Raw genomic sequence first — 20,083 nt, 5'->3', positions numbered from 1 at the left:
AGTAGTGCATTATAAGAAAAATAGAAAGGAAAGCAATCCTGATTTTACTTTTTGTAAAAATAGATAATGAGCAGTTAGATTTCCAGGGTAAAAAGTTATTTAATGCAATACACCACACTTTTTTTTTTTTGCTGTCCCTGGGCATGGCCATTTTAAAGTACTATGCTGAATCACTATTAAGTGGGGATAAAGTGCATTTTAGGGGAAAAACACCAGACATGATACACACTCTAGAAATCAGAATTAATTGTAAAATAACTCTGCTCCAGTTCAAAGGAAGATGCAGGCTTCAAAGTTAAAAGTTAAAAATGATACATAAATCCACAGCTGCTAGGAATGCAAAAGAAAGTATTGCTTCACACTAGGAATAAAAACAAAACTAGGAATGTACATTTACAGAATATTTACTGCAATGGAGCTCAGGAAGTTTGCACTGTTACTTCCAGTGGGCGGAGACTAAGCCTTTTGACAGTCAGATTATGTCCCTACATTTCAAACTAATGCACATATCTCTGGAACCATAGGGGTTATGAAAGAAGTATAAGTGGCAAACTCTTCAGCACAAACTGGATTTATAGTGGTAGTATTTTTAGGTTCTAGGTCTTAAACCGACATTTTTAAGTCACAGTAAACAGAAAAACTGCATTTGTAATATTTTGTAAACAACTTGCAATATCTCTGCAAACACTCAAGTTACACACATACTGTCAGCAACATTTTATTCATCTACCTGATAGCTTTCATACGAGGCTAAGGAGTTCTGGCTGTGTTATTTGGTTTTTGAGATATTTAGAAAAATGTGAAAATTAAATCTATATAAATTAATATCACAAAAACAACAGTTAATATCCATTTACCTGCACTAAACAAAGGTCAGATATTAATGCAGTTGAGTTTGCCATTGTGTACGCTTTACAGTGAAATCTTTTAAAACCTTGTACATTGCATGTTTTTGGAATTATTAACGCAAATATGAACAAGCAATACTTAACGCCTAGAAATATCTGTAGGAGTTAACTGCAGATGCACCTGGAGGCGTCACTTGGATGTAATGAAATTACACTGTGGGTGGAATTTTTTTGTGACATGATGAAAGTGGGTTTTACTTTGCTCAGTCTGAATTTTGTCCATATTTTTAAGACTGGGATTATTCCTTTAAGGAGGTGTAAGGTGTTGTGATTTACCATGTATGCTGTGGCCGTGGGGAGGGGGGGGGGGGGGTGCAGCAGTAAAATTCATCATCTAGATAGTCTTTGGAATTATTCCCCACATGGAAGTATGTGGAGGCCTGGAGGGGCAGGCATAGACATGAGTCCCTTTCACATTTGCACATACATACTTCTATGTCGACGTTGTTGTATTGGATTTAGATTAAGTGTGTTGTACATCAGCATTCTATATTCACTAATGTTGCCTTAATTGTTTACTACATTGTAATTAGTTTTATTAAGTGGGTATCTACTGTTGTGATTATCTAATTATATCGCTGTAAAATGTGCCTTGATGTACTTTATATTCTATTTGTGTTTCTTGTGGAGCTTTTTCCCCGGGCCACCACTGAAAATGGCTCTGCTTGGCCCAGTGGACTTTCCCGATAAACAAATGCCAATAAATTTAAAAAGCCAGATAGAAGCCAGTAAGACCCACAACTGATTTATTGATTGAGCGCTTTCATCTCACAATAGAAACTTCATTAGAATATTATTGTAACAAAAACCTCACCTTTTATACATTGTCTTAATCACATAAAATTGCATCACTTCCTTTTATACAAAAAGTGAAATAGGTTCATAGGTTCATACTAGGCTATCTGCCCGAGGGCATTTACAAGCCTAGCCCATCGTTTTGTGGCTTACGCCACCCCTTTAGTATGGGGAACTATACCCATTATTTTGCTGTGCCTCTGTCGAGCAGTGACACTGAGGTAATCCCTGGGGTATATCTGCGATCTCCCATCCATTGGTCAAGATTTCTCTTGAACAAGGCCAGCGAGGTGCTCTGCCTCACATGTACCGGGATTTTGTTCCACAGCATAGGGAGTCTTTGGGTGATGAATCTATCCCTCCAGCACGTCCTATTAATAGCCGTGTCAAGGTTTAAGTCTCCCCCCCTTGTGGCTCTGACGGATCTAGATTTTTTGAGGTGAAGCATATTCATCAAATCTGGGTTTGACATGGCCTTGTATGTTAGGCAAAGGTCACCTCTGAGCAAGCGGTAAGCGACTGAATAGAGCTGGAGTTCTTTCAGTCGGGCAGCATAGGACAGATTTATGAGACCCTTTATCCTTTTGGTGAGGAACTTTTGTGGCCTCTCCAGCTGCTGCAAGTGTCGGGTCAGATACATTCTGAATGGGGCATTGTACTCAATCATTGGTCTGATGAGTGATGAGTAAAGGGAGACTATGACCTCCCTTGATCTAGATGAGAATCCCTTCATGATAAGGTGGGCAATGTAGAAGGTCTTCCTAACTACTTTAGCTACATGGGTGTCGAATGACAGACTACTATCAACCTGGGTCCCCAGGTCCCTGATAACTTCTTCTGTGCTCAGTGGATTGCCACCTATTTGGTAGCTAGGGGTAACCTTGTTTTTCCCGAAGGGTATGACTATGCATTTTTGGCATTTAACTTTAGGCCATGACTCTGGCACCAGTTATCCGCTTTCTGTGAGACCCTTCTGAAGGATATCTGTGTCAGATGTGTTTTCTACTATGGCCCAGTTTGCAGTCATCTGCAAACTTTGTCAGCCATAACCCTCCTGTGTTTGCTTGTACTTCGGAAAAGTAGATGCCAAACAAGAGTGGGCCCAGGACTGAGCCCTGTGGGACACCACTTGTGACAGGCTTTGAGTCTGACATGGCGCCAGCAGCTCTGACCCTGTGGGTTCTGTCACTCAGCCAGTTTGCAACCCATCTTGTGATGTATGGGTTGACATTTAAGCTGATGAGTTTTTCAATGATACCCGAATGGGGTATTGTATCGAAGGCCTTAGCCAGATCGAGGTAGGCTGTATGGACTGCCTTTCCCTCATCAATGGCTTTGGTGACGGTTTCGAAAAAGTCAACCAAGTTTAAAAGGCATGATCTTCCTTTGACAAAGCCAAACTGGGTTGGATCCAAAGTCTGCAAATTCCCTATGTCTTTATTTATGAGGTCCATTATGATCCTCTCCATGGCTTTGCAGATAAGGCTTGTCAAGCTAATGGGCCGGTAATTTCCAGGGTCGGTGGAGGCACCGCCTTTGTGAAGTGGTACCACAGTTGCAGTGCGCCACTCCCTGGGTACGTATCCGGGGTAAGACTTTGATTAAACAGCTGTCCTAGCTGTGGGTTTAATTCCTCATTGAGTTCATGGAGCACACAGCCGGGGACACCATCAGGTCCCATGGATGCTGTGTTTTTTGCTTTGGAGAGAGCAGTTCTCACTTGGGCTGGAGATGTTTGGGGGCTGCAATCGTTTGGTATAGATATCTCTCCTTTTGGGGGGGAGAAGTTTGCACTGAACCTGTCAGCCAGTATGTTGGCAATGTCTGTAGGATCAGTAATCTTCACATCATTTTGAACTAGCTCTGAGCATATCTGGGAGTTTCCTCCCAGGTTTCTAACATAGCTAAAGAAGGCCTTATGATTGTCTTTTGAGTCTTTAGCTATTTTTCTCTCGAAATTTGCTTTGGATGATTTTATGAGAGCTCTTAGTTTTTACTTATAGTGATCAAGGGTGTCTTACCTTTTAAGGATTTTGCTCTATCTTGTAGTAGCTTCCTCCTTTTGTTGTAGAGTTTGTTTATGGCTGGGGTCCACCAGACTGGACGCTTGCCTTTGGTACAAAGAGTCTTTGTTTTGCTTGGGATTGCCTTATCCATGCAGTCCTGCAGGTGCTGGTAGAAGGCATTTGTAAGTGATTCAGCGGCTTGAGTACTGTTTTCCGCCGCTCGGGGCCTTAAAGGAGACCACACTAGTCTTTAGAAGTGTGAAGTCGGCTTTTGAGAAGTTCTTTACTGTGGTCTTTTATTTCAGGTGGGGTGGGATGAGGACCTCCAGCGAGATTAGTTTGTGGTCTGATCTCACCAGTGAGGGGTACACCTCCGGTGTTGAACATTGTGCTCCCATGTTCGTGATGATGAGATCAAGTATGTTATCTCCTCTTGTGGGGATGGTGACTAGTTGTTCCATGGCATTTGAGTTTATGAATTCCAGGAACTTTTGGGCTAGGGTGTTTGGGCTTGAATAGTGTTCCCAGTCTATATTAGGGTAATTGAAGTCACCTAGTATGATGGTGTTTGGTGATACATTTATCCCTCTAGTGTTTTCAGGAAGGCCATGTGAGGTTCCTGAGTTTGTGAGGGTGACCTGTAACATGCTACAATTTGCAGAGCAGTCTTGCCTATGGTTAATTGCACCTGGATGGTCTCCGATGCATCGTGCGTTGCCACCAGTCTTGAGGTGTGGGTGTCCTTGATGAATATGGATACCCTCCTTTCTTGGTATTGTCCAGATTTTGGGGCCGGAACGCATGATATGAGGTAAAACCTGATAGCTGGGGTGCTCTCAGGAGCCTTGAACCAGGTTTCTGTCACAGCACAGACATCGATGTTCTCCATACTGAGAAGGGCCTTGAGTGCGTGCATTTTGAGATTTAGACTTCTGGCATTGAGCAGCATTACCCTTAGTTTTTTCCTTTTTGTGTTCTAGGGTGGTAGGTTTAGAATTTGAGCCTTGCCTAAAAAAGGCACTATGGGGTGGCAAGAGCCTTTGCCAATATCCGAATCCCAGGGTGACAGGTGCAAGCCGTCCCTTGAAGCAGCGTGGCTTGTCCAGCATGTCATCCCAGGCAGACAGACACTGGATCCCCTTTGAATGACACCAGTGTTTAAGCCAATTGTTAAAGCTGATCATCTTATCTCTGTATTGTGGCATCATTCTTGGTGAAGGTAGGATACTGCTCAAGGTCAGGGTCATACCTGTCTGGGCTACATAATCAGAGAGCTCCTCAATGTCTCTTTTCATGTAGTCCAAGGAGGTACGCCTCAGGTCGTTTACACCAGCGTGGACAATGACTGAATCATATTTGTACCTGCTGTTGAGAGACCTGAGTGCTTGCGTTATGTGGCGGATTCTAGCGCCTGACAGGCAGCTTACTGTGACCTTCTCCTTACTCAGTCTGGTGAGCGGGACGTCAGTGTGTCTGACTATGGAGTCACCAATGACTAGTGTGTCTGGCATTGTGTTTGGCCTTAAGGGCTGTGACTGTTTGACACTCTGACTGTGAGGTCTATGTGTTGCAGGTGTTGTGTTCTGAGGTGGTGGTTGTTTGGGTGTCTGCTTTGGGGGCCTCTGCTGTTTTGGTAGATTTTTGATCAGAGCCTCCGAGTATGTCTTTGTGTGTTTATGTGTATGATTTGAGGTTGTAATGGTAATATTACATACATACATAAATACAAATAACTACTTAAAATGCTGCATGACTTGCTCAGTGGTAATGATGCCTGGATTCTAAATGTCATTAGTCTCATGCCACTCATAAGATATTAACCATTACCCCCCCCCCCCCTTTTTTGTCTTAATATGCCATGTCCAACACACAGTCTTTTTTTCTTAAATAAAGCGGATTAAAATTGTAGTAGAAGAAATCTTCTGTAAACTGGTAAGGTGATCAAGCATGGAATGGACTGTTCCTTTTCCTGACAGACAAGACATGGTAAAATTCAAGGTGATTTGCAGACTCTTCCGACTCTTATTTATTTACTGTATTTGTTGGCATTTACCAACCACAAACTGATATGAAAAGCCAGATAGAAGCCAGTAAAATCCGCAACCAATTTATTGATTGAGCGCTTTCGTCTCACAATAGAAACTTCATCAGAATACCATTCTAACAAAAACCTCTCCTTTTTTACATTGTCTTAATCACATAAAATGACATCAATTCCTTGATACAAAAAGTGAGCTCATACATAAATACAAATAACTACTTAAAAATGCAACATGACATCATCCTATATAAAACACTTACATGTAAAATTCTGCTTTAAGTTTTAAAATAGAACTACTAGAAATTGCACTGTTGAGTCCTGGTGCCTCAGAGGCATTAGTTCTCATTTGCGATCTGAGCTCCTTCAGTTCTAGATATTCATTCAGGGCTCCCCACCCCCCCACCCAAAGTGACTTGCTCAATGATAGTGAACCTGAAACTGTCCTGGGTGCAAGCCAATATGTGCAGCTAGGGTATTTTTTGTTTCATTCCTACCAATGTCATAATAATGTTGGTAGATTCTAGTTCTCATTGCATTGATGTTTTTTTCCTATGTAAAAACATGGACACAGGAAGCACTTAGCTAGATGTATGACTCCCTTACTACTGTAAGTGAACTTGTTTCATATTATATATCCACCATAATTGGGTATATATACCTCCTTGCCTTCCAGGATATATTTGCATTGCATGCAAAATCCACATTTTACCATGCCACCCCGTCCTTGCATCCATCTTTCTATAGGTTTCCTTCATATTTTTTATGCTGGTATCTTATTTATAAACAATTTTAGGGAATGTTCCTACCAAATCAAGGTGTTCTGGGTTCGCACTAAATTTATGCCAATTGTGTGTTAAAATCCTTTTAAGATTGTAGAACTGGTTGTTAAATCTAAATATACCTGGATTTGCTGAAGTTTCCCTTCATTATCTACAACCACTTCTTCGCTACTCTGTGCTTTCCCTAACACAGGAATAAAATGTCCATTCTCTCTCTGTTGTAACTTCCTTCAATATCCCATCCACAAATGTTTCTGGGTATCCTCTTTGTCAGCATATTTTTTAATATATTCAACTGATGTACAAATTCATCATATTCTGATACCATTCTTGCTATCCTAACCCCTTGCCCTTTTACTAGGGATTTTTTCTGTGACAGTGGATGGCAACTATCGAAGTGCAGGACAGTGTTTGGAATATGTGGGTTTTCTGAAAATATTGTATGTAAATTGTTTGATGATCCTATTTTTTTGTAGTGTGATGTCCAATTAATGGGTGGTATCCCATGTAATAGTACTAGTGAATTCCAGAAATTCATTGCTCTGCTCTATGAATTCCAGGAAATTATGCAATTCCCCTTCACTTCCTTTCCAGAAAACAATGTCGTCCAAGAAACGACCATAAAATGTCCAATAATTAGTAAATACACTTTTAAACACAATTTCCTCCTCTCAAAATGCCAAGAGAATGTTGGCGAATATGGAGGCACACACTGCCCCCATTGTGACCCCCTGCACTGTTGAAAAAGTTGGCCTTCAAAAATAATGTTCGTATCTAAGACCAACTCCATCAAGGTCCTAATAGTGAGAATGTGTCCATGTTGGCACAGGAAGCTATAAAACCATTCAATGCCCATGTTGTGTGGAATAGCTGAAAGTAAATCTCTTGTATCAATGGTGTCGAAGATTAAATCACAGTATTTATCATTGGTTATTTTACCTAAGCAGTCCCAAGAATCCTTTACAATCCATGGGCAGTCTGAGTACATTTTTTAGCTGACTATCAATAAACCAAGCTATAGGATATGTTTTTGAAGCTCTTGCATCCACTATAGGTCTGAGGGGGTTCCCGAAGGTCCTTGTGGATCTTCGGGACTCCAAAAATTGTGGATATTTTTGGATGCTTTACCACCATATATGAATGTTCCTCAGGTGTAATCTCATGGTTCAATACCAAATCAACTTTCCTATAAGAGAGGTTTTTCTCATGAACACTAATTTCATCATAAGTATCAGTGTATAGTATGGTTAGCATCTTATTTACAAAGCTATTTTGATTAATGATGAATAGGCCCCCTCCCTTATCGGACTTCATTGCCCTGATGTCAGCGTTACCACAAATGTCTTTTAACATATTAATTTCTTCCTTTATGATGTTATACATCTCCTGTCTACCATTTCTCTTAACATTCATCATGTTCCTAATATCATTCTCACACATTTTTTGAATATTTGAACAGAGGGGTGTAATGGTGGGTTAAATACACTTGTTTTCTTACATATATTCCTTCTGTTGTCACTTTTGTGTCTTTAAAATAAAAATCCAAGTTAAGCTTCCTAGTATAAAGCTTTAAGTCAATAAGAGCTTCATCTAAAGTGACATTTTTGTTAGGCACAAAGGACAGGCCTTTTTGAAACACATCTGTAATCGCTCACTTATATCTACATTGCTGTAATTGTAAATGTTAAAGTCAGTTTCTGTTACAATTAATCTTATAAGGTATCACGTCATCTGTTCCTGTTCTGTGTATAATTCATTCTCTAACCCCCCCAGCCCTCTTGTTGTTGTATTGGTTCTGGTTGTATGGGTAATACCCCTCCCCTGGTTCCACTGTCGCTCAGACCTCCTGGGGGGGGTATTCTAAAGGGTCTAGTGTATAAGCACCATCTTGTATTTCTACTTCTTGGGGTTCAAATACCTCCTGGCTAGTACTTATAACATATCTCTCCCATTTCTTATCTGTCCTAAAGGGGGTAAAGGGTATGCTTTTCTTTCCGTATATTCCCTTTCATCCCTTGCCAGTTTATGGTTCTTACGGTCTTTAATATCATTCACAGTGCAATCAGTTCTGTTAAATATTTTAAAATCCATTTTTTTTTTATTCAAACAGTAAATCATGTTCTGAAGTCCTATTCATTCTTACATATGGGTTCGGAGCCGATCTTCGGTTCCGACTCGGCCGATTACAAAGCTTGAAGTCTCTCAGTTCGCTCGTGGCAAGGTAGGTATCCCATCATGCACTAGTAAGAATCCCCAGATCTCATTTGCCACGTCTGAGTTCAGAAGTGCTCTCTTTCATGGCTGTGGCTAAGTTGGAATTTTTGCTTATTCAGAATTTTGTAGTGATTCTTTTTTGGCTATAATAGTTTACTATTAATAACTTACAGTTGTTACCTAGTAGTAGTAGTTAGTGTGTTTTCTGAATTTTATGTAAATTGTTGCAAATTGTTGGCCGTCGCTTCTGCAGGCCTTTTCTCTCTGGTATCCCTTTTTTCTGTGTGCTAGTTTTTGCATAGATCGTTTTTTAGTTAGGACCTATTTTACCCTTTGTCTGTTGCTTGCTTGTTTGTTCTCTATCTTGCCTTCCCTTCCTTTCAGGGCTTGGGCCATTTAAGTTAGTGGACCTAGTCCTGTACTGCCTTTCCTTGTGTGTTGTTTCCTCAGCAGGGCTAGGCTCGTTTAAGTTAGATGACCTAGTCCTCTCGTTTTTTTTCCTGTTTTCTTGAGCAGGGCTAGGCCCATTTAAGTTAGAGGACCTTGTCCTCTCTTCCTGTCATCCTCTATGTTTAGATTTTGTGATTGTTGTTGTGACAGTATGTATAAGGAATCTAAAGATCATAAACCTTTGGGTTTTAAGAAATGTCTTAAATGTTCTCTAAAAAGGTCACTGACTGACTGACATAGTAATTGTGTTTGTCTGGGAGACGTGCATCTTCAGGAGACGTGTACCTTTTGCCACTCTTTTAGTTCTCTGGTTCTTCAGGAAAGGAAGAATAAACTGATCTTGAAAGGTCTCCTTAAACCTTCTTTTGAGGAGGATCTAGCCAGTTTTGCATCCTCTCATTCCAGGTCTCCCTCTTCTAAAAAAGAAAAGGTCAAGTCGGTGAAAAGACGGTCTCCCACACCGACTGTTAAATCAGGACCTCCACAGAAAATTGCTAAACTGGACAAACCTTCTACCTATTCAGCTCCTCTGCCTTCGGAGCCGGTCAGGGTTATTGACATTGACATTCCAGTTTCGGCCCCAATGTTTTCGGAGCTGATTACTGAACCCATACCTTGGAGCCAGTCTAGAGATTTATTACCGGTGTCCCCGACACTCAGATCTCTGATTTTACAGAGATCCTGATCACCTAACTTGTCTTCTGAGGATGATGTCTAGAGAGTGATGCTTAGACTTTAGAATTTGTTGGGGCTAGCAAATTTGTTGCTGGCTCCGACCCAATCAGTTTCCGAGCCGTCTAAGGCCATATTACCTGCTTCTGTTCCACCTCTGAGCCATGTCGGTCTTTTGGAGCCAGAGCTATCGGTGCAGTTTGTTGTGGCACCATCAGTTCCAGCACCCCTGCTGTCTGTCTCTGAGCAGAGTTCTGCTCAGACACCTTCGGTGCCGTCATTGGTGTCCAGGAGCCGAAGCTCACCACTCGTCCCCGACGGGGATGCTCAGACCTGAACTACTTCGGTTTCCTTCCTACGTCTCAGTACATCAACTCGGCTGAGCTCAGATCCTACATCTGTCTCTAAGCTGATTGCTCTGGAGCCGAGGGCTACTTCCGCTTCCTCGGAACCAGTGATGTCCTCGGAGCCAGAGAGATCTGCCTTTGAGATGATGAGCATGCTGTCTAGGTCTGCAGCTCCACACAAGGGTACTGATGCTCTTGCCCCTCAAGCGCCGAGCTCTGTCTCAGCACCATCTCTCACTTGACAGCAGAGACCCTGCAGCCTCAGGAGCTCCCATTGGTTGGCCCCCAGTCTTCCGAGACCTCCCCAGAATACCTTTCTGAGGAGCCTCTTCGGAAGAGAAATTGCAAGAGGAAGCATGTAGACTCCCCGAGTCTATCACCTCTGACACTGACCTCGTGGAGTCAGAAGGGTCCCCTAGGTCATCCTCTAATGTTATCTCCTTCGTAGATTTCCTAGAGATCCTGAAACAGAGAGGCAGCTGGCCCAATGTCACCCCTTCTGATGAGGAGTCAGTGTACCTGAAGGCTTTTGGGTCTCAACCTTCAGTTTCTTGGTGTCCACCTTTCGATGAGCTGTTAGATTTAGTGAGTCGAAAGGTGTGGGAAACTCCTGATGCCGTGGAACCAGTCCCCAGAAGGCCCAACAAATTTCTTTCAGCTCACAAAAAAAGAGTTTTTGACCAAAGGTGTGCCTGTAGATTCCATGGTGGTGGCAGCAGCGACAACGAAGGAACTAGCAGAAACTTCCTCATCTGTCCACCCACTGAACAAGGAGTCTCGAACGATGGACAGATACAGAAAGTGTATTTTTTTTCAGCAGCTTTTACACTTTGATCGCTGAATTACCTCATTTCACTAGGCTTCAAAGAGCTCTCCTAAAGCAGCTAGGAGATGCTCTTCAATGAGTCCCTGAGAAGGTTACTGCTCAGTTATCTGCCTTAAACTCCATTGTTAACTCCTCCATGAGGCTGATATCTTGCACAGCAGATGGCGCGAGCAGGGCAGCAGGTTTAGGAGTTTCCCCTTAGGAGACACTCCTGGATTCACTTGTGTAACTTTGTGGAGCCCTTCAAATCTACATTTGCCAACACCCCCTTTTTCGACATTTCCTCTCTGTTCGGATTAAAGGTAAAAGACAGACTCATCAGATGCAAGCAGGAAGGGCAAACTTTCTATACCATGGGAGTACGTTTTGCCGTCCCTTCTAAGCCATACCCTCCAAGTCAGAGAGGCGGAAAAATGTGCTTCAAGAAATTTCAGAGATTTTTCCTGGACGCACAAGGCGATTCCTTCTCCAGAGGCAGAGGAGGAGGAAGTAATGGTAAATGTCGCCCCAGAGGCGGGGGGTTCGCAAAACCAGGGTGGCCATGATTCCTTTTGTGGACATCCCTGTCGGCGCTCCTGATGTGGGGCCCGACTGCGCTTCTCTGGAGCCAGTTGGGGGTCCGCTTATTTTTGTACCCAGAAGGCTGGCATGACATCACACAAGACAAGTGGGTACAAAGAATAATTTCCAAAGTATACTCCATACCCTTCTCTTTTCCACCTTATCGAACCAAGAAAATCCCAGATATTCCACCCAAATACAAGGATAAAGCAAATATAGAAGTCCAAAAGTTGCTTCAAAAGAGTCATCCAAACTGTCCCCGCAGACCAGATGGGATTCGGAACTTACTCCAGAATCTTTTTAGTGCCAAAACGAACGGGAGACTGGAGGCTCATTTTGGATCTCAGCAAGTTAAACGAATCAGTAAAGAAGTCCCAAGTTCCGAATTGTAACACTGCAGTCTATACTCCCACTGTTAGGGAAAGGCAATTGGATGTGCTCCATAGACCTCCAAGATGCGTACTGCCACATAAAAATGGACAGAGCATCATGGAGTCATTTACACTTCCGGCTGGGAGCCAGTCATTACCAATTTCGTGCTTTGCCCTTTGGTCTCACCACAGTCCCCAGGTTGTTCACCAAATGAATGGCAGTAGTAACGGCTCACTTGAGACATCTTGGATTCCAAGTGTTTCCATACCTGGACGACCGGCTCCTGATTGCCACCACCAGGCCCCTACTTCTACAAGCCAGGGATTCAACCATCCGAGTCTACACGGGCATTACTATAAATTGGGAAAAGTCTGCCTTGTCGCCCTCTCTATATGTGACTTTTGTAGGCACAGAAATAGTCACAATGATGGCTCCCCTTCCTTCAGACAGAATACAAAATGTAAGACAACGAATATACAGCCTGCTTTTCCAACACAAAGTCAAAGCGAAGACCGTGCTCATGGCCTCTACTATAACTGTAGTTCCACTAGCCAGACCACATATGAGAATTCTACAATGGCTGCTCTTTTCCCAGTAGTCTCTTCAGCAACTGCCTCTCTCTCATCCCATTTTAATAACAGAATCTTGCAAAAAGGACCGTCGTTGGTGGATCCAGTCCAATCAACTAACGATAGGGAGACCATTCATTCCTCACCAGCCCGTTGCTACTGTAACCACAGATGCCTCCCAGATAGGTTGGGGGGGGGCATTAGCTTTGAAGGACAGTCCAAGGCACATGGCAAGAACACGAGGCTCACCTGCCTATCCATGTTCTAGAGATGAGCAGTGCTACTAGCTTTGCAAGCACTTCACGACTTTCTTCCTCTAGGGACAATAGCAATCCAGTCAGACAATATGTCAGTGGTATGGTATATAAACAAATGAGGGGAACTGGATCCTACCCCCTGTATCAAGAGGCTCTTCATGTTTGGCAGTGGGCGATATCTTCCCAATGCATATCCCGGGGATAACCAGTGTGATAGCCGACAAGCTCAGCAAGGCAATCTTGATGCCTCACGAGTGGTCTCTGAATCAGAAAGTTGCAGAACAGATTTTCCGCAAATGGGGGCAGCCTTGCTGCGATCTGTTTGCCACCCCAATGAACACCAAATGCAGCAGCTATGTCTCCCTTATCCCTCCCCCGTGGGAGAAGCCAAGAGACACACTTGTCCACAATTGGCCCTCAGGACTCAGGATGTGGAAATTCCACTCAGGGCTGGTAAGGGATTCTCTCTTACATAAAGAACTTATTGAACTGTTTAACAAACAGGGTTGTGACCTGCTCAACTGTTTAATCAAGGACATTAACAGAAAAATGGCCGAGTTAGTCGACCAGATTAAAATTGTTGACAGTAACATACACAAAGATTTATTGTTTGAATAAAAAAAATGGATTATTTTAAAATATTTAACAGAATTGATTGCACTGTGAATGATATTAAAGACGGTAAGAACCGTAAACTGGCAAGGGGTGAAATGGAGTATAGGGAAGGAAAAGCATACCCTTTAAACGCTTTAGGACAGATAAGAAATGGGAGAGATGTTATAAGTAGTAGCCAGACCCTTTAGAATACCCCCCCCCGAGGAGGTCAGAGCGATTGAGGATCCGGAAAGTGGTACTACCCATACAACCAGAACCAATACAACAGCAGCAATGGGGCTTGGGGGGGGGGGTGCAGGAACGAATTACACACGGAACAGGAACAGATAGATGAAATGACACCTTATAAGATTATTTGTAACAGAAACTGTGACTTTAAAATTTACAGTTACAGCAATGTAGATATAAGTGAGCAATTAGCAGATGTGTTTGAAAAAGACCTATCCTTTGTGCCTAACAAAATGCCACTTTAGATGAAGCTCATATTGATTTAAAGCTTTATACTAGGAAGCTTAACTTGGATTTTTATTTTAAAGGCACAAACGTGACAACAGAAGGAAGGAATATATGTAAGAAAACAAGTGTATTTAACCCCACATTACATCCCACTGTTAAAATATTTGAAAAAATGTGTGAGAATGATATTGGGAACATGATGAATGTTAAGAGAAATGGTAAAGAGGAGATGTACAACATCACATAGGAAGACATTAATATGTTAAGAGAAATTTGTGGTAATGTTGACATCAGGGCAATGAAGCTCGATAAGGGAAGGTGCCTAGTCATGAACCAAAATAGCTTTGTAAATAAGATGCTAACCGTACTATACACTGATACTTATGATGAAGTAAGTGTTAATGAGAAAAACATCTCTTATAGAAAAGTTGATTTGACTTTGGAAGATTTGGTATTGAACCATGAGATTACACCTGAGGAACATTCATATATGGTGGTAAAGCATCGAAAAATACCCACAATTTTTGGAGTCCCGAAGATCCACAATGACCTTCGGGACCCCCTCTTAGACCTGTAGTGGACGCATGAGCTTCAAAAACATATCCTATAGCTAGGTTTATTGATAGTCAGCTAAAAAATGTACTCTGACTGCCCATGGATTTTAAAGGATTCTTGGGACTGCTTAGGTAAAATAACCAATGATAAATACTGTGACGATTTAATCTTCGCCACCATTGATACAAGAGATTTATTTGCAGCTATTCCACACAACATGGTCATTGAGTGGTTTTATAGCTTCCTGTGCCAACATACTAATATTAGCCGTGGACACATTATCACTATTAGGACCTTAATGGAATTGGTCTTGGATATGAACATTATTATTTTTGAAGGCCAACTTTTTCAACAGTGCAGGGGGGTTGGCAATGGGAGCAGCATGTGCCCCCATATTCGCCAACATTGTCTTGGCATTTTGGGAGAAGGAGATTGTGTTTAAAAGTGTATTTACTGATTATTGGACATTTTATGGTTGTTTCTTGGACCACATAATTTTTTGGAAAGGAAGTGAGGGGGAATTGCATAATTTCCTGGAATTTATAGAGCAGAGCAATGAATTTCTGGAATTCATAAGTACTATTAGATGGGATACCACCCATTATTTGGACATCACACTACAAAAGAATCAAACAATTTACGTCAAATATTTTCAGAAAACCCGCATATTCCAACACCCTCCTACACTTAGTTCCTATCCACTGTCACAGAAAAAATCCCTAGTAAAAGGGCATGGGGTTAGGATAGCAAGAATGGTATCAGAATATGATGAATTTTGTACATCAGTTTAATATATTAAAAAATATGCTGACAAAGAGATGATACCCAGAAACATTTGTGTATGAGATATTGAAGGAAGTTGCAAGAAAGAGAATGGGTATTTTATTCCTCTGTTAGGGAAAGCACAGAGTAGCGAAGAAGTGGTTGTACATAATGAAGGGAAACACTTCAACAAATCCAGAGGTATATTTAGATTTAACAGCCAGTTCTACAGTATTAAAAGGATTTTAACACACAATTGGCATATATTTAGTGTGAACCCAGAACACCTTGATTTGGTAGAAACATTCCCTAAAATTGTTTATATAAAAAAGATACCAGCATAAAAAATATGATGGAAACCTGTAGGACGGATGCAAGGACGGGGGGCATGGTAAAATGTGGATTTTGCATGCAATGCAAAATATATCCTGGAAGGCAAGGAGGTATATATACCCAATTATGGTGGATATACAATACGAAACAAGTTCACTTACAGTAGTAAGGGAGTCTTATATCTAGCTAAGTGCTCCCTGTGTCCATGTTTTCACATAGGAAGAACCATCAATGCACTGAGAACTAGAATCTACCAACATTATTATGACATTGGTAGGAATGAAACAAAAAATACCCTAGCTGCACATATTGGCGTGCCCTCAGGACACAGTTTCAGGTTCACTATCATTGAGCAAGTCACTTTGGGTGGGGGTGGGGGGTAGCCCTGAATGAATATCTAGAACTGAAGGAGCTCAGATGGCAAATGAGAACTAATGCCACTGAGGCACCAGGACTCAACAGTGCAATTTCTAGTAGTTCTATTTTAAAACTTAAAGCAGAATTTTACATGCAAGTGTTTTATATAGGATGATGTCATGTAGCATTTTTAAGTAGTTATTTGTATTTATGTACGAGCTCACTTTTTGTATAGTCATTTTATGCGATTAAGACAATGTAGAAAAGTTGAGGTTTTTGTTTCAATGGTATTCTGATGAAGTTTCTATTGTTAGACGAAAGTGCTCACTCTACATTGGTTGTGGATCTTACTGGCTTCTATCTGGTATTTTATATCAGTTTGTGGTTGGTAAATGCCAATAAATTAAGTAAATAAATGAGTCGGCAGGGTCTGCAAATCACCTGTCTTGTCTGTCAGGAAAAGGAACAGTCCATTCCATGCTTGACCACCTTACCAGTTTACAGAAGATTTCTTCTACTACAATTTTAATCAGCTTTATTTAAGGAAAAAGAAGACTGTGTGTTGGACATGGCATATTAAGGCAAAAGGGGGGGGGGCTAATGGTTAATATCTTATGAGTGGAATGAGACTTATGACATTTATAATCCAGGCTTGGTTGAAAAAAATGATAGTGACCTGAGAACCAATTGTTTTGAGAGGAAATAACATATTTGGATTGTTTATACATGAGACAGGGAAAATGATGCTGTGGAGTTGTGTGGAAAGAATTTTAAAGATGAGAAAAGGGTAGTGTTTAAAGCACCAAAATGGAAAATGAACATCCAAACTAAAATGCAGCTGACAAGTGATTAGACAAATCGGTTGATGTCTGGTGTGGCATGTGTTGTAATATTTTTCCTTTTTTCTACAGGGGGACATTTCGGTTCGAGAGACCTGATGGCACCCATTTTGATGTAAGGATTCCTCCATTCTCCTTGGAGAGCAACAAAGATGAGAAGGCACCACCTACTGGTTACTCCTGGTAGAACTGTTATGTAGCAGTCTTGAATGGTCAATGGCAGAATTCATAGCTGCCATGCCTAAACAAGTGGCACTTTTCATGCTCAAGGATGTCTTCCACTAGCTGAAGGCTTCTCCAACCAGTGTTTTAAGATGGCATTCTTAATGAACATTTCATGTACTTTTTAAGCCATAAGTTTTATTTTTTTCAAAATATCTCTAATCAAGACATGCACCTTGTCTCCTGCCTTGTTTGTGTTCTGGCAGGTCTTTATGGATCGAGTTCCCTGCAACTTCATTCACTCAAGGCCTCAGGAACTAAAATCTGAGTCTTATGTTCATTAGTTTGGTGGAAAGTGTTACATAAAATCCACCCTTCCCAAAAAGCTGTATCCCATTATTTGTGGACTCCTGCAGTATAAGTTATACAATATGTATTCCTTTTAGACTGGCTTTGCTACAGTCGTATTGCAATTGCAACAGCCCTGGAAAACACAAGTATAGCGTTGAAGTATGCTGTTATTGGTTCTGCTCCCATTTAATTAACTGTCTAGCTTACATTGTGGTGTAAACTAACTTTGAAAATAGAAAGCTGCCCTGCATAATCTCTTTTCCTCCTCCTCCTGAGCATTGGCAGATGTACAGTTTTACTTGAAAATACCAAGTCTGGTATGTGGAACACGCACTTTTCCTTGGTAACTGCGAGCATACTGTTTATGTAGGCTTCAGCCACACACTACGATCATGAAGTAGTATTGTATAGTCATTCATACGATTAAAAAAAAAGAAAGTTTGTCAAATGCAGGTAGCAATGTTCATCATGTGATGGCCTACTAAAGTTAATATGAAGCTCTTACTAAATACCTTATTGAGGATGTAAGAGTAAAAAAATGTTTGCTGAGCATAGAGCAGATGATTCAGGTATGTTAAGGACTCTCCTTTACATTATAGCTATTCCCACTGTAACTTAAAATGAGGTACAGAACTGTAGGGACCTTGGTGGTGAAATAAATGGAGAAGAGAGAAAAATGTATTAGTGTGGGCTGAACACAGCAGTCCAGTCTGCAAGAAAGGGCTTTATAACTTTCTGTATCATGTAAAATTACAATTTTTTTTACCTCGTATTATTTTGGCCCAAAACACTTGGAGATTTGCATTTTCTGTGTGTAGCATTTTGATTCATACTTATGGTTCCCCAAGAACACTATGTTAGATAATTAAATATTTGATCCATATTAGTTTTGTGCATTATGGAGTGCCATATATCACAGGCAGAAGTGCAGGAATATAAATACATTTTAAGATGTGACAAGGTTAACAGTCTATTGCAGTGCACAGTTAAAAGAATATTAATTTTATGGCCTGTTGTACAATACCTCAGTTTTGTATTTGGAAACTTTCTTAACCTATTACAAATCATTACATAAAGCCATTATTGTGTGTATTTTACATTTACAGCTTTGGATGGTGACTCTGCCTGTTTCCTTTTCTGTGATTGTGCTAAACTCTTTTCATAGGTCATTAATGTTTAGACAGATGGGGGATTGTCATGGTGTTCACCCCCCATCTCCATAGGTGTTCTTCACAAGGTCCATTTTTCTGTGTTTTTCGAACCTTATTAGTTTGTCCCTAATCATTACAGTGAAGTTGAAGGATTTTGTAACCTAATTTACCAAAATGTCTTATGACTTTGGTTTAATGTGTCAACGGTGTATTTTTATGAAATTGTTTGCTTCTAGGCCTGGGCAGTCACGGTGGTGCAGCAGTTAGCATTGCTGCCTCACAGAAAGAGGTTCTCTGGTTCGATCTTCTGCTTGGGTGCCTTCTGTGCGGAGTCTGCATGTCCTCCCTGTGGTTGCATGGGTTTCCTCCGGGTGCTCCGGTTTCCTCCCACATCCCAAAGACATGCTGTAGGTGGATTGGACACTCTAAATTGGCCCTAGGTGTGAGTATGTGTGTGCCTTCTGTGGAAGGTTGGGCGCCGGGCTGGCAACTCGACACTGTAAAACTCAACTGCCAATCATGAGCGGTCAGGTGATCCACTGTGGCGACCCCTAACTGGGAAAAACCGAAAGAAGAAGTTTACTTCTAGGCCTGTTGTCTAGTCACAATAATGCATATCTGTGTGTAATTGGAGAATTTACCCTCTTTCATGCAGTTGTTGTTACTTCACCTTGTCGGTTGCTCATTGATTCTTATTTTTAATGCTTAGCAAGTCCTCTGCTACAGTCCAGCATAGATCTGTATTGTTGCTATTCAGATCTTCCCTGAGACAGTTTATCAGGAAGGCCTTAACTAATTTAGAAGTAACTCTGATCCAAAGACTAAAGTTTGTGTAGAGAATTGGATACCATAGTGGTTCTTTTGGAGTCAGTCAGGTATTGCAGTACACTTTTAAAATGTTAGTTGTCATTGCGGTTTTCACAAACATAAGTTGGTGTACGTCTGTGGCTGTGCTTCTACAAGTGGCATCTACACTACACATTCTTGTAAAATTCTGTTTCAGTGCAGGTAATTTATTCATAGGATCATAGGAGGTTACTAGCCTAACCTCCCCAGGACCCTTACAAGCCTAGCCAAGTTTCAGCCCTTGTTCCCAAAGGTGTCTGGTTCAAGCAAACACTAAAATCAGCACCTATTGCCCCGGGTGAATTTCCAGTTAACTATCCAGTCGTTCAAATTATGCTTAAATAAGGCCAGTGAGGGGCTTTGTTTAATGTGGATAAGAAGCTTGGTTCAAAGGTGGAGCAACCTATGTGAGACAAATCTCTCTCTCCAGAAAGTTCTGTTGATGTCACATACCAGGTTTAAGTCTTTTGAGCGAGTGACCCATGTGCCATTTGACTTGCGAATGTGCAGCATTTCCATTAAAGCTGCGTCAGAGATTGCTCTGAATGCAAGGCACACGTTGCCTCTGAGCTGTCTGTATGACAGAGTAAATAGTGACAATGATTTCAGTCTGTCCTCATAAGACATATCTTGAAGACCCTGAATTTTCTTTGTAAGGAAACTTTGTGGTCTCCCCAGTTGCTGCAGGTGTTTGGAAAGAAACATACCAAAGGGAGCATTGTATTCTGTTACTGGCATGATGAGGGAAGAGTACAGGGGGGGTTATAACCTCTTTTTTTTTCTGGAGGCAATGCCCTTACTTATGAGGTGAGCAATATAAAATTGCCCTTCTTACCACTGTGGAAACATGGTGATCGAA

The 20,083-nt window shown here is 41.4% G+C and overlaps 1 protein-coding gene across 1 annotated transcript in view; it reads left to right on the top strand.

Annotated features, from left to right (window-relative positions):
- Positions 1-18,336, top strand: part of POLDIP2 (DNA polymerase delta interacting protein 2) — a 1,361,368-nt gene extending 1,343,032 nt beyond the window's left edge. The window contains exon 11 of the mRNA XM_044054380.1: positions 16,787-18,336. Within this exon, the coding sequence (XP_043910315.1) occupies positions 16,787-16,901 (115 nt within the window). The 3' untranslated portion in view covers positions 16,902-18,336. The remainder of the gene's footprint in view (positions 1-16,786) is intronic.
- Positions 18,337-20,083: the final 1,747 nt, after the last annotated feature.

The sequence above is a fragment of the Protopterus annectens genome, chromosome 13.part0, assembly GCF_019279795.1.
Source record: "Protopterus annectens isolate FY-2018-M chromosome 13.part0, PAN1.0, whole genome shotgun sequence".
Classification (NCBI taxonomy): domain Eukaryota; kingdom Metazoa; phylum Chordata; order Ceratodontiformes; family Protopteridae; genus Protopterus; species Protopterus annectens.
Note: the sequence above shows the minus strand (reverse complement) of the source record. Positions and strands in the feature narration are given on the sequence as shown.